This window comes from Macaca thibetana, chromosome 3 (assembly GCF_024542745.1).
Source record: "Macaca thibetana thibetana isolate TM-01 chromosome 3, ASM2454274v1, whole genome shotgun sequence".
NCBI lineage: Eukaryota > Metazoa > Chordata > Mammalia > Primates > Cercopithecidae > Macaca > Macaca thibetana.
In genome coordinates, this window is record NC_065580.1 from 51,015,544 (window position 1) to 51,030,829 (window position 15,286).

A 15,286-nucleotide genomic window follows, 5' to 3' on the forward strand; every position below is an offset into this window, starting at 1 on the left:
CACAGGAGGTTATAATGACCAGCTTCCGCTTCCCAGAAGCTTTGCAAAAGAGCTCCTTCAGAGTTCCTTGAGTATTAGCCAGGAATAACTGCAGGCCACTGACAGTGCTTTGGAAATCCTTATAGAGCCCCTTAGGAGTTTCAAGTACAGCTGCAAGTAGACGCATTAAATTAAGCAAACTCAAAGGCCAGGCTTTGCGTTGTAACCTTCAAAAATCCATCCTAAGCAGGCCGGGGGTGGTGGCTCACACCTGTAATCCCAGCACTTTGGGAGGCCAAGGCAGGCAGATCACTTGAGGCCAAGAGTTCAACACCCAGCCTGAACAACATGGTGAAACCCTGTCTCTAATAAAAATACAAAAAAATAACCGGGTGTGGTGGTGCATGCCTGTAATCCTAGCTCCTCGAGACACTGAGGCACAAGAATCTCTTGAACCCAGGAGATGACAACACTGCACTCCAGTCTTAGTGACTCTGTCTCAAAAACAAAAACAAAAACAAAAAAAATCCTAAGCAAAACTAGTTCCAATTCACTAAGACCTTCTAAGAGGTCTATTTCTAATTTTTTATTTCTTAATATTAGTTGTGGCAGTTTAAAATAACTTCCAGGTCCTCTGCCTCTTATATGACAGAAAATGAGTTTTGCATAAATTTACATTTTTATTCCAAATGTATCAATTTCTAAAATTTTAATTCATAGTTTATTGTTGTACTTTGGCACCTATTGATAGGAATTTTGATGTCTTGTTATTTCCTCTGCTTTATATTTTTAGCCAGTTTGGAAGACAAATATAGTAAGTACAGCTTGCCTTTAATTTAGAAGAACAATAAGTAATTCCAACTCTTATTTTTAATTTTAATGACGGTGTTTTCCAGGGGGAACAAAAATGCTTCATCTGTGACTCTAGATTTCCATATGATCCATACACCCAACCCAATAGCCACACCATTGAGAATGTCATTGTAAGTTTTGAACCAGACAGAGAAAAGAAATGGTGGCAGTCTGAAAATGGTATGATTTAAGTTTTTTTCCAGTTGTTTATTTATTCGATATTTTAATATGACATCCTCTTCCTTGTATGGTTTTAATAATGTCACAGCAAAGTATTATATTGGAATGGAACAGTATCCTCCAAGAATATAGAGACCCATACAAGAACACAATTTATTTTCATTTTAACAAGAATACTTTCCTTTACAGGAATATCAAAGTATATTTTAAGCACATAACTCAGAATGTTTCACTCTTTCCATGTGGAAGAAAATATCTCTGCATCCTTCTGTTCTTTGTAAAAAAATAATACGAAGAAGAAAGTTTATGAAGTGTTGGTAAATTAAACCTAATACAAAACACACTGATGTAAACCGAGTGAATAATGCCAGGGGAAGTCTGAGAGTTAGCGCCAAGTGCTTTTTCCTTCAACACACGAAGGGAAAGAGAAAAAGAACATTTTGCTTCTTACTGTAAGCCAAAGTAAAATATCTGAATTGAAAGGATAGCTGGCTACGGACTGAAGTTCTTTCCTTCCTGGCTGTATGCCTTTCTCTCTTTGTGAACAATTGTGATATTGAGCCTACATTGGCACTGACCATCTGGGTTCCTAGATGCTCACTATAAATGTGGACCTGATCAGGGATCCTCATGTCCCACCCCAGCCATGGGCCTCATGTGCCCAAATGTACATCCATCCAGGCCTGCCTTTCCTGATGCAGGCTTGCCTACTTTTGATGACCCCTCTTTAACACTAGCCTGGAACTCTTCAGTTTTCCTTAACCCGCACAAAACGATTTCATTCACTACATTGATATGTGTTGCCCTTTGGACTATAATTCCTCTATTCTCTACAAAAAGACGGAGTCTCGCTCTGTGGCCCAGGCTGGAGTGCATGGCGCGATCTCGGCTCACTGCAAGCTCCGCCTCCCGGGTTCACGCCATTCTCCTGCCTCAGCCTCCCGAGTAGCTGGGACTACAGGCCACAACCGCGCCCGGCTAATTTTTTGTATTTTTAGTAGAGACGGGGTTTCACCGTGGTCTCGATCTCCTGACCTTGTGATCCGCCCGCCTCGGCCTCCCAAAGTGCTGGGATTACAGGCGTGAGCCACCGCGCCCGGCCCTGAATGTATTTCCTTTAGGAGATTTTAGACCATTAGAAGTGAGTGTGGGAATAATAATAATATATAAGATAGTTTAGGGCAAGCATAATATGAGGCTGTTTTATTTATGTCATCCACTTGACCAATGATTGACTGGTGTCTACTAAATGCCATTTCATTTTGGATCCTAGTTATTGATCTCCAGCTGGACTCTCCTTAATGAATGTGAGGTGTTTTTTTCCACAGCCACCTGTCCTCCTGATGAATGGTGCCATTTTTGCTTAATGGCTGTTTTGACCCCCACATCTAACACTTGTTCCACATCTCCTCACAAAGGGAATGTCATTCTGTCCAAGCCAATGACATAGAGCAAGGATTCTCAACCAAGCACCTTAGAGAGAAGGACAGATCTCCTTTCTAGAAAGGGTTAGGACTCTTGACACTCAGCCTGCAATGTGGCTGCCCACTTAGCAGAAAACACGTCCCTAAGCTTTTCACCCTAAAACTCTAGGCTGAACCCCGATTCACTGTAGTCCAGCCACTGTCGTCTGGAGCCATACTGTCCAGTGTGAGCACTTGAAACATGTCTAATCCAAACTGAGATGGGCTGGAAGTGTAAAAACATCCCAGATTTCTAAGACATAGTTTGGGAGAAAATGTATAATAAAGAATCACTGATTTTCTGGCAGGATGCGGTGGCTCATACCTGTAATCCGAACACTTTAGGAGGCCAAGATAGGCAGATCACTTGAGCTCAGGAGTTTGAGACCAGCCTGGCCAACATGGCAAAACCCTGTCTCTACTAAAAATATGAAAATTAGCCAGGCATGGTGGAGCAAGGCTGTAGTCCCAGCTACTCGGGAGGCTGAGGCAGTAGAATCCCTTGACCCGGGAGGCAGAGGTTGCAGTAAGCCAAGATCCTGCCACTGCACTCCAGCCTGGGGGACAGAGCGAGACTCTGTCTTTAAAAAATCACTAATTTTTAAAATATTGATTATATGTCAAAGTAACTTTTAAATATGTTGGTTTAAGTATATTATTACAAACAAATTTATCTGTTTCTTTTTACTTTTTTTAATGTGGCTATTAGAAAATTTAAAATTACATACATGACTCATATTATATTTCTGTTGGACAGTGCTGCTCTAGACAGATCTGGGCTGCTTTTGTGTCCAGGTTAGGACTGATACCCCACATCTGTGCTAGAGATGGATCATAACTAGCTCGGTGTAAAACCCTGACCAGGGTACCTCTGCCACCACCTCGGCCACAGAAGAGCCCACAGGTCCCCAATCCAAGGGGAATATTCCAAGTTGTGTTATATGCCAGGTGACAATGAAATTCTAGTTCAAATGACTTTTAGCAACTCTTGGAAGAAACGGGTGCATTGGTTTTTACCATCCTCTGGCTAGCTAGCTCATGTTTATGTGTAGTCAAGATTTTAGTACAAGGAAATGAAACCTCTCTTTCTCTCTTTCCACCTAGGGCAAATGTCCTGAAACTCCCTTGGTTATATGTAATGCTGCCACATAGTGGCCATGTGTGTTGCCACTAAAACACAGATGTGGGCACCGTCAGGGTGAAACGTATCCTGCCCTCCACACCTCCTGGGCTTGGAGTGGCATGGGATACCACTCCAACAGACGGGAAAGTGATCATCAGCCTTGTGGCATCAAAGAGATTTTATTACAGATAAGCCACAGTGGGGAATTAACATGATAAACAGGAGTCTCTCAAATTCACTGATATTCTTCTTTCTGGATTCTTCCTTAGGTCTTGATCATGTCAGCATCAGACTGGACTTAGAGGCATTATTTCAGTTCAGCCACCTTATCTTGACCTTTAAGGTACAGACGAATAGGCCTGCTGCCCCTCTTTTATCTATTCCCCAAATGCTCAGTGTTTATCTGGAATTTCACTGCCTTGCTTCCTTGCAGTGAACAAAAACAGAATAAGTTCAGACTTGACCTTTGCCACCTGAGCTTTGACTCTTACATGAAGAAAAACAAACACTTTTAAAAAATCAATGGCCACGACTATATGATTTTTTAAAAAATTAGAAGACACAGAGAAAAGGAAAACTCCCAGTACTGAGGTGATAGGAACCACAAAACCTATAAAGATAATTTTTGGGAGAAAAGGGCAGGAACTGGAACTTATTCAGGTAAATATGGAAAGGTTGTGATCAAGGGGAAGGAAAAAAGAGTCTTTACTAAGGTTAGTCAGATGCCAGAGAAAATCATTGTGCTATAGTGCTTCTTTAATCATTCAGGAAAACTCTAATTTTGATGTCAGACTTTATGCTCATTTTGGTAAGAAAAAATGAATATGAAATTTAAAAAATGAAAAAAAAAACCACCAGTCTTTGTCTCCAAATAACTCCCAATCTAGTCATGGATACAAACATATAAATATAATAGAAAATTATAACGCAAAGTGATAAGTACAGAATTAGCAGTATGATTGATTTAAAATGCTGGGAAATTTAAGGGGCTAAATCTGCTGTGGGGAACCAGGATAAACTTCATGGATAGGTTTGAAGGACGTATAAGAGTTTGCCAGAGGAAAAGCATGCTTGGCAAAGAGAATCACAACAAATTGCTGTAAAGTATTAACTACATTAACTTTTCAATTTATAAGCCATCTTTCTTCATTAATAATTCACAATGCCATAAACATTTTTATAATGCAATTAGATTATGAGGACAAAGTGTGTACTCATAAATACTGAAAAGAGACTGTGGTGTGTGTATTGTGTAGCAGATTTTAAAAGATAGACCCGGCCAGGAACAGTGACTCACACCTGTAATCCCAGCATTTTGGGAGGCTGAGGTGGGCATTTGAGCCCAGGAGTTTGAGAATAGCCTGGGCAACATGGCAAACTCTGACTCTGCAAAAAAATTATCTGGGCATGGTGGCATGCACCTGTAGTCCCAGCTACTCAGGAGACTGAGATGGGGGGATCACCTGGGCCTGGGAATTTGAGGCTACAGTGAGCCGAGATCATGCCACTGCACTCCAGCCTGGGCGACAGAGTGAGATCCTATCTCAAAAACAAAACAAACAACAAAAAGATACACCTAAAGTTTTTAAAAATGGAATTAGAAAATATAAATACTCAATCTGAAGTCGATAATAAAATCTGCCTTTGTGAAATGTGCCAACTTACTCATTTTTCCTAGACTTTTCGGCCTGCTGCAATGTTAGTTGAACGTTCCACAGACTATGGACACACCTGGAAAGTGTTCAAATATTTTGCAAAAGACTGTGCCACTTCCTTTCCTAACATCACATCTGGCCAGGCCCAGGGAGTGGGAGACATTGTTTGTGACTCCAAATACTCGGATATTGAACCCTCAACAGGTGGAGAGGTAGCATTTCCTTCCTTGTATTTATTTTATATAAATTAAACTTTTAAAAAGTGTAATTAAATGAAAAAATTTTGATAGTGTTTACTGCAACATAATTTGGGCTGTTGCTTTTTTAAAAATGAAAGTGTCTAAATTGAAATGAGTCCCAAATAAATACTAAATATGTTTTTAGAAGCAATCCTGCACAAGAGTGCTTAGCTGAAGGTGGGAGTGGGATAAAACTTAAACGGGGCACCATGGCCCCAGGCACCCAGAAGAAGGAACACCCATTTCTAAAGCTTGCGGAGGAGCCATGTAAGCTAGCAGCAGCCTGGCATTAGCTATCTCATCCCCGTGCTCTGTAAACTACCACCCCAGGGGAATCTGCCAGGAACAACCCTCTGAGCAAAGCTGGTGCCTGGCAGAAGGTTGGAGTGAGTGGGATTGAACAGGTACTATTTTATCAGGTACAGCGGAAAGAATTCATGGCAGAAGACAGCTCCAGAATTCCCCACCAAATCCAAATTGATCATGGCTTGCCAAATTGTCCATCACTCCATCCCAATCCAGCATAACTGTTCTCTTTGCCTTTTCTGCCTGTATGAACCACTTGTACATAAAAAGCTAGAAATGATTGATTAATACCTTTCATTTATTTCTGCTCTTGGTATCTCTATTCATATGGTAACCCAAATGATAATCTGTATTCTATGCCAGCTGGGAAGCAATGGCTCAGCCTTCTTGTAAGATCAGGGTCTCTTCCATAAAAGTGCATTTTACAGTCAGGTGTGATGGCTCACATCTGTAATTCCAGCACTTTAGGAGGCTGAGGCAGGAGGATCACTTGAGCCTGGGAGTTCGAGACCAGCCTGGGCAACATAGGGAGAACCCCACCTCTACAAAAAACTTTAAAAATTAGCTGGGCGTGGTGGTACATGCCAGTGGTCTCAGCTACTTGGGAGGCTGAAGTAGTAAGATTGCTTGAGCCTCAGAGGTTTAAAAAAAAGTGTGTTTGACAATTACATTTTCGGGTAATATACTATAAATTTATCTATATTTGTTTTACAGGTTGTTTTAAAAGTTTTGGATCCCAGTTTTGAAATTGAAAACCCTTATATCCCCTACATCCAAGGTATGAATTCCTTTATATTTTTCATATCAGCTTTAAAAAAATTTCAAGTTTGGCATATTCCTTGTAATTGCTTTCTTTTTTTTTTTCTTGAGACGGAGTCTTGCTCTATCATCCAGGCTGGAGTGCAGTGGTGTGATCTCAGCTCTCTGCAACCTCCGCCTCCTGGGTTCAAGCAATTCTTGTGCCTCGGCCTCCCAAGTAGCTGGGATTACAGGCATGTGCCACCCTGCCAGGCTAATGTTTGTATTTTATGTAGAGACGGCGTGTCACCATGTTGCCCAGTCTGGTCTTGAACTCTTGAGCTCAAGGGATCCTCCTGCCTCGACCACCCAAAGTGCTGGGATTACAGGCGCGAGCCACCACACTGGGCCTATAATCGCTTTTCTATAGTATATTAAGGGTATATCAGTCAAGAAGAGTCCCTTGAACTGATGCGCCTCAAATTCACTTTGATTCATTATTTTCCTTTCTTTAGACCTTGTGACATTGACAAACCTGAGGATAAACTTTACCAAGCTCCACACCCTTGGGGATACTTTGCTTGGAAGGAGGCAAAATGATTCCCTTGATAAATACTACTATGCTCTGTACGAGATGGTTGTTCGGGGAAGCTGCTTTTGCAACGGCCATGCTAGCGAATGTCGCCCTATGCAGAAGGTGCGGGGAGATGTTTTCAGCCCTCCTGGAACGGTGAGTTATTAATCCGAAAGAACAGTGGGCTGTCCTACCTGCCTTCCACTGTCCTGGTGCTGAATGTGGATGAGGCGCTCCACATGGAGATCAACAAATCTAAGTGCCAGTTTTATGCTTACGTGGGTGCCATTCAGCCTATCCTAATAGGCCACCTAGGAACCCTCCAGTGCCTCCAGCCACAGGTGCTTGTGGATTCTGCGGCATATGGACATCATTGAACTAGTGAGCAGAATTTATACTTTAGGATTTCAAGATACTTCATCTCGCCCTCTTTTCATTTATTTTGTAGAGCATGGAGATTTGGTGGAGAGGGATTATATTGGGTTGGTGCAAAAATGCTGTTTTTGCCACCACTTTTAATTGCAAAATCTGAAATTACTGTTGCACCAACCTAATAATTTCACATTCATTCTCTTACAAAAATCTATTGAAGGACTTTTGTGTGCAAGACCCTGTAGTCAATGCTAAGGTATTTCAGCAATATCTGATGTTGTAAAATGTTCAATCCAAGTAGCATTCTTACACTGGGAATGGCTGTGTCTTAATACTGCAGATCTCTCTCATCTAGGGGCACTAGCCTTAAAAGATATTGTAGAAGAGTTGTAGTTTTATGCAGAGCCCCATGGAGAGTGTCTTCTAAATAAATGTCAACTGTTTATTAGGCATACTCACACAAGGCTTAATGTTCAGCTAGTGTGCCTTCCCATTCAGCTACACTGTTTCCCATTCACTGGAAACAGAACTTCTCTCTCTGCATGTGGGTCATTTAGAGCATTTTGGGAAAATCCAGGAGAATCACATGGCTTTCTTCAGCTTCGTTCCCTTTTCTAGCTCCCTCTTTTTTCTTATGCTCCTGAACAATCCCATATACCACTCCCCCACGACTCCACACAAACCCCTTAGCCATCCTGTCCCTCACTTTATTGAGGGCTGCAATGTGCTGCCCTGAAACTAGAACTTAGAAAAGCCAAAAAACAGTATTGTATTTTAGAAATTCACTGAACTTTTTAAATTTTTATAAAGTTTAAAGCTAGTTAAGAAAATAATAGAAGATAGTCAAGGTCAGTATTGTAATTAACATACGGGAAACTAAGGATCAGAGAGGTACCAGGACCTGGTATTTCATTTCCCATTTAAAGAACCCCAACGTCCCCAAGGACAAGCCCTCTTTTAATGCTCTATTTATTGCACAATGCAGGTTCACGGTCAGTGTGTCTGTCAGCACAATACAGATGGTCCAAACTGTGAGAGATGCAAGGACTTCTTCCAGGATGCTCCTTGGAAGCCAGCTGCAGACCTCCAGGACAACGCTTGCAGATGTGGGTGAAACTCAGTTCCCTGCATAGACTGAGTGTGCTCTCTCTAAGTTTCCTTATTTTGAGAAACACTTCGTTCATTTCTGTGGGGCTGCAGGCACCAAAGTGGTGAGGCTGTCCTCTCAGCTCCTATAGTGTGATATCCCGATGTTCCCAATTATCTCACATAGAAGAATTGCCAACTTCTCCAATCCTCACACCACAAATTGTTTAATTTTAAAAATGAAACAGTAAGCATGTTGTGTGGCACCCTTCCAATAGAGGTACGGAGCCATATAATGGCAATATCAGCAGGGACAAGGCAACTCCAAGAATTTGGTGAACACTAGATTTAGTTCAGAGATCTGTACTGTCATCCTGAATAGTCATACATTCCATGAGCGTGACCTTAAACCCAGCTGTAGGATAATAGGAGAAATGAGGCCCAGTATTGAGTTTGACAGGCTATTGTATTGTTTTAAATAAAATATTCAGGCTAATAAGATGCTGGTTTTGTTTGGCTAACATGTTTGCTGCCTCTGAATTTTAATGAACTTCCAAACAAATTTGTTATTCAATTTCTTTTCCCAGACTAGGACAAACAATTTGAGGGAATGAAATGTCCCTAGAAGAGCTCTAATAAAAAAGCCTCATCCATGAGAGTCACAGTATACAAGACCCAGGAAAATGCAGCCTGACCTTGGACTGTTTACAGGAAAAGAACCAAAAAGACAAACAGTGTAGACATTACCATGAAGACAAATTCCTCCAAACAGACTGCCTTTCCCTCCAGGCCTCTGGCCCAGCCTCAGATGAGATAAAATTGACCGCAGCCCTTGCAGCTCCCTGCTTATGTGGAGAGGCCGGGCCGATTGAGCTTTGCCATCTTCTCTAGGAATCCCAGAGCATGCAGAACATTTCATGTAAAAATGTCAGTTGCACAAAGCATAAGTCAGTAAAAGCATCCTTTAATGAATACCACAAATATTGTACTCTGTGACTTTAAATCACCGAAATGATTTACTTTTGTTCACTTGATTTTTAAAAACTACATATTTAACGTATCGGGAGCACATTTTATAGAAAGCGTTGGAGCAGAATCAGAGTACTAGAAAGATCCCCTGAGAGCACACATTTTCTCCCTTTGTTTTCTTGGTACATCTATACAAAGAACACAAAGTGGCAGGAGGACGCGGAGGGCCAGCGGGTGCCCTGACCAGTGCGGAGGTGCTGGCTGTGCCACCCGAGGCCTTGGTCCACCTCTCAGTCACTTTCTTCTCCTCTCAGCGTGCAGCTGTAACAGCCACTCCAGCCGCTGTCACTTCGACATGACTATGTACCTGGCAAGCGGTGGCCTCAGCGGGGGCGTGTGTGAAGACTGCCAGCACAACACTGAGGGGCAGCACTGCGACCGCTGCAGGCCCCTCTTCTACAGGGACCCCCTCAAGACCATCTCGGATCCCTACGCGTGCATTCGTGAGTCCCTGGGCCCTGCCTGGATCCTACCTGCTGTCTGAGCCAAGTTCAGTTTGATCTTACTGGGGCTGCCCGCGCCCCCTCTGCTTAACGGCATCTCCGGACTACCCTATTTTGGGGAGTGGAGGATTGCAAAAATACCTCTGCTTTAAGAGCTTGTCCTTCTGCAAACAAGTTGATCCAAATAATCTGTGTCTGTCCTGGCAGTTAGGAAATTATGTAGGATTCCACGAGGAGAGGCAGACACCTTGAGTATCATGGAAGCCTGCTGGGGGAGGAACCAAAGTGGTAAAATTGGCTAAAACATTCGACTGGCTGTAGACACTTCAATTTTGCTGTTAAGATGCATAAGCTAACATGTTACTTAACTTGCGCTTTTTAAAAACCTTTAAAAACTTTTTATCTTGAATCTCAACTTCTTAAATGAAATATTTCAAGCATGTACAAAATAATAGAGAATAATATATTAGACACTTTTATACCCCACCATCAGCTTTCTCTAAAACAGTCTTAGCCTGTCACTCTCGGGACTTTCTTTAATAAAACATGACAGGCACTATATCGATGTCTCAGGTACACAACTGTCCCATTTGTCTACCCTCCTTGCTAGGGGTAAATGCATATATTTTGCATTATCATGATTTTTTTTCACACTTTCACATGTGTTTTTATCTACGAACAATATATGTTGACATGTTTTCAAAGTTTAGATAGATGATGTCATTTTGTATGTGTCTTTCAGCAACTTGGGTATTTCATTCAACATTATATTTTTGAGACTTTTCCATATTAGGTAGCCTTAGTTCTTCCATTTTAATTTCTTATAGAATTTTTTCCTTTAAGTATGACAAAACTTATTTGTTCACTTTTCTTTGGATGCTGCAGTAAACATTCTTGTGTATGTGACCTTGTGCATCTATGCAAACTTTGTCCCTAGGAGACATACCTAGCAGTGGAATTTCTGGGCCATGGAGTATGGACTTCAAATTGATTAAATAACACCACATGGTCCCCTAAGTGAATATGCCATTGGCCACTCACACCATAGTAAATGGGAGTTCCTGGGGCTCTACATCCTTGCCAACACTTGATTTTGTCAAACTTCAATTTTTGCTTTCTTGGTTTTATCACACTTTAATTTTCACTAATCAAATGGTATCTCATCATTGTTTTAATTTGCATTTTCCTGCAGGACTGGGACTAGAGTGAGCCAAGGAAGGCACTTAAGTTCCAAAATGTAAGGAAGAACTCACTATCAGGGTGATGGAAGTGCAGGGCTTACACTTGCTGCTTGCACAAATCTGAGAGTGGGTACCTCCTTAAATGTTGCACCCCAGCCACCTTGCTTGCTCACTCTCGTCCCATCACTGCTACACATTTTTGCCTACAGAAATACTCCAACCTGATTTCAAATACCCAGTGTCAGTAACTGGGTCTGAAATCTTACTCTACTTGCAGACTAACAAGTTGGCCTGTTATTGTTTCATGGATAACAGAAGACACAAAACTCTTGGGCCAAATACAAAAGACTTTGTAACTCATGGCATAACAAGCAACAAGATCATTGTATTGGCCTGAGTTTCCATGTCCCCATGTCCCATGGGAGTGACACAAAGATACCATGTGAATAGTGCACATCTAGTGAGTTTATGATGCAGCTGAAGAACACTGAACTTGGAGGATTCATTGCTTTATAGCAAGTGGAAGCAAGCCTATTTTTTATGCAGGGGAAGATGCCACTCCATCCCTCAAGGTTGCTTGCTGCAAGCACAACTCTAAGAAATGGCTAGATAAAGAGCCAGTGGGGCCTTGCACGGCTGGCACACTTAGCAAGAACGTTCAGGATACCAGCACCCATTGAGGATTGCCTCTCCCAATACTCAGGGATTCCACTTCTTAGGGTATATCCAAATAATGCTAAAGTGAGGGCAGGGAAGCTGCTATAAAATCTAACTTCAACTTTCATATAATAATAATACATAAAATGAAGTCTTATACAGTGTAATTCAGTAGCCATCTGAATACATTCAATGTCCTAGATTTCAAACTTTAAGTGATCACAATATAGAAAATGCATCAATGAAGTATTTTGGCTTGAATTACTCAGTAGGCACCTGACTATATAAAATTTACCTACATGACGTGTTCAAAATTGATATAAAGAACTAGATTATCAGAAAATTTATTTCTTTAGAGCAATTTCCTAAGTATCCTACAGTTTTTACCACAATCTGTAATCATGCACACACATAACTGTTATTGTTTTAAAAGCTATGTATTTATAAAAGAAGATTAAATTGCTCTCTTGGGTAGAATCAGGGAAATACAATTATTGAAACAGGTTATCTAGGAATCTGGAAAGAGATTTGGAAATAATAAACCAAATATTTTGAGTACGTCAATCAAAGTCTTGTTCCTTAAGAACCACTGAGTATTAATTTGATAGTGCTTTGGAAAGAAAACTAGTACTCCTGGTATGAAACTAAGAAGTCATTCTTTGTAAACAAGGAATTTTTCCATAAAAGGTAGATGAGGAGTTTGTAACCAACTACTATCATGAGACACCCCGGTTTCTCCTAGTTTACCTAAACAAATGTTTGTGTGTATATATACAAACGATGTGTATTTGAAGATTGATTAGCATTCTCATATAAATTTTCTCTAAGTTGTCCTCGTTCGAACCTAAATATTTACATAAGCAGATTCCAGGCATAAGAGTTGACTAATTTTAAGTTTTCTATAATTAAGATGCCATTAAGTTTGATACAGAAAAGCAAGATTTGGTAGACTCAACTGCTGATAATAAAAGTTTGCTAGAATTGTGTGACACCAAGACATTTAATTAGACTTCTAAAGGTCATGACATAGGCTGTTTCGAAGAACGTTTACTATCTACCCTCCCACATCTCTTTCCCAAAGGATACTTCTGTGCATAATTAAATTATTCTCTGGAGCTCAATACTGATTCTTTGGAGTATCTCCCAAAGAAATTTTAGCTTTTTCCTTTTGGCCACTTCTAAGATGAATCCAGTTTGTTCCCTTCTTTCTAGAAGCAACTGGCTTTAATTAGAAGAAAATTGTGGTTTTTGCAAACTAAACAGAACTCAATGCTATTTTTTCATAGTAAGTCACCAGTCACAAAACAATAACAAACAACAAATGATTGAAATGTGAAAGATTGCGTCAGAGAGCAAACACGGGTTGCTTCAATAATGTGAAACAACTGGTTTGACTGAATTGTTTCCATTAAACTCACTAACCTAAATGGTAGTCATATAGACATGGTTTTAGACTTGACCTTTTTGTTTTTAGTAATCCAAAGGAAGCATGTATAAATGTGAATGTGACTGTTCCTTAAAATCAGGATATTTGTATTTTTAATTTTTATTGACCTCCTTAAAAGTGGAAGCCCATGGAAACACAGAACCACAAAGGTACAAGAGACCTTGGTGGTCATCTAATGCCCAACAACACATTTGCCATCCGTACCAAAGCCACAAGTGCTGTTTCAACATCTACCTGGACACCTCCGATGATGAGGGGTTCACTGCAGTATTGGACAGCCTTAACTATTAGAGAGTTCTTCCTTAAACTCAACCAAGTGCTACCTTTTGTGACTTCTACTCTCTCCTGGTTCTACCCTCTAGAATTAATTCAAACTGTCAACATTCTTTTTCATATGACACCCCATCCTTGAGTTGTTCAAATGTCTACAGCAACAACAACAGAAAAAAGGTTGCTACCTTTATGGCTCCTTTGCTACAAGTGACTGTTTATCCCATTTTCCAGAATCTCTTCCGTCAAGCTCTTGACCTGTCGGCAGATTTCCCCCAACAAAACCAAGGATATGAATACTTCTCGCTATTCCTTTCCTTTCCTTCTTACAGGTATTTCTTCCAAGGAAAATAAAATAGAATGTCACTTTTCCTTGTGACATATTTTTCTGTGATAGAGGACAGACTTACTTTTTAACCAGGTTTCAGAGATTTTGACCTTATTTTCACCTTTAGAGTCTTTTTTTAAATCTATTTTTAGATGAAATTCATATAACATATTAACCATTTTTAAATGAACAGCAGTTCACCGGCACAATGTTGTGCAGGCATCACATCTACCTAATTCCAAAACGTTCTCATCATCCCCAGAAGAATCAATCTATTCTTAACATAATCTAGTCTTAATTGTCATAACAGCAGTCTTCCTCTGGTCCTCTGACTTTCGAATCATTTAAAAGTCTTTTAAAAATATATGTGTGGATTTATTCAAAGTTTTCCAAGGCTAGAGATCTGGGAGACATTTCTGAATAGCTCTTGCCAAGTGGTCTAATTATTTAAACATTTAATTATTTAAACAAAGCGAGATAGTTATAGCATGAGTAAAATGCTGTGCTTATATTTCAGGCTTCCCACAATTTGCAATTAACTAAAACAATGAATGTCTGTGTCCCCAGCTTGTGAATGTGACCCTGATGGGACCATATCTGGTGGTATTTGTGTGAGCCACTCTGATCCTGCCTTAGGGTCTGTGGCCGGCCAGTGCCTTTGTAAAGAAAACGTGGAAGGAGCCAAATGCGACCAGTGCAAGCCCAACCACTACGGACTGAGCGCCACTGACCCCTTGGGCTGCCAGCGTAAGTCCACGGTGGGCGATGGGGCGAGCATCCATCAACCTCTATGTGGTTGGTTGGTTGGTTGGTTTTTGAGATGGAGTCTTGCTCTGTCGCCCAGGCTGGAGTGCAATGGTAAAATCTTGGCTCACTCCAACCTCCACCTCCCAGGTTCAAGCAATTCTCCTGCCTCAGCCTCCTGAGTAGCTGGGATTACAGGCGTCCACCACCATGCCCAGATAATTTTTGTATTTTTAATAGAGACGGAGTTTCACCATGTTGGCCAGGCTGGTTTCAAACTCCTGACCTCAAGTGATCTGCCCACCTTGGCCCCTATGTGTTTTAAAGCTTGGGGCTGTCTCTGTCTGCCCTAAAAATTGATGATCATGAATACCTAAGAATCCTGCCAACCTCTGGGTTTTAAAAAGTAACATATTGGTTCCCGTAAATTCCAAGCAGTTAGTGGAGAACTTTTTATTTTTTAATTTTTTTTTAGATGGAGTCTTGCTCTGTCTCCTAGGCTGGAGTGTAGTGGAGTGCTTTCAGCTCTGCACTGTACTCCGCCTCCTGGGTTCACGCCATTCTCCTGCCTCAGCCTCCCGAGTAGCTGGAACTACAGGCGCCCACCACCACGCCCAGCT

The 15,286-nt window shown here is 41.1% G+C and overlaps 1 protein-coding gene across 3 annotated transcripts in view; it reads left to right on the top strand.

The window, feature by feature from the left end:
• The window catches only part of LAMB4 (laminin subunit beta 4), a 107,813-nt gene that overhangs the window by 16,842 nt on the left and 75,685 nt on the right, over positions 1–15,286 (top strand). For all 3 annotated transcript variants that reach the window (XM_050785146.1, XM_050785144.1, XM_050785145.1), the window contains exons 4-11: positions 876–1,011; positions 3,867–3,940; positions 5,276–5,464; positions 6,512–6,575; positions 7,051–7,265; positions 8,467–8,587; positions 9,851–10,039; positions 14,490–14,669. In XM_050785146.1, the coding sequence (XP_050641103.1) occupies positions 876–1,011; positions 3,867–3,940; positions 5,276–5,464; positions 6,512–6,575; positions 7,051–7,265; positions 8,467–8,587; positions 9,851–10,039; positions 14,490–14,669 (1,168 nt within the window). The remainder of the gene's footprint in view (positions 1–875; positions 1,012–3,866; positions 3,941–5,275; positions 5,465–6,511; positions 6,576–7,050; positions 7,266–8,466; positions 8,588–9,850; positions 10,040–14,489; positions 14,670–15,286) is intronic.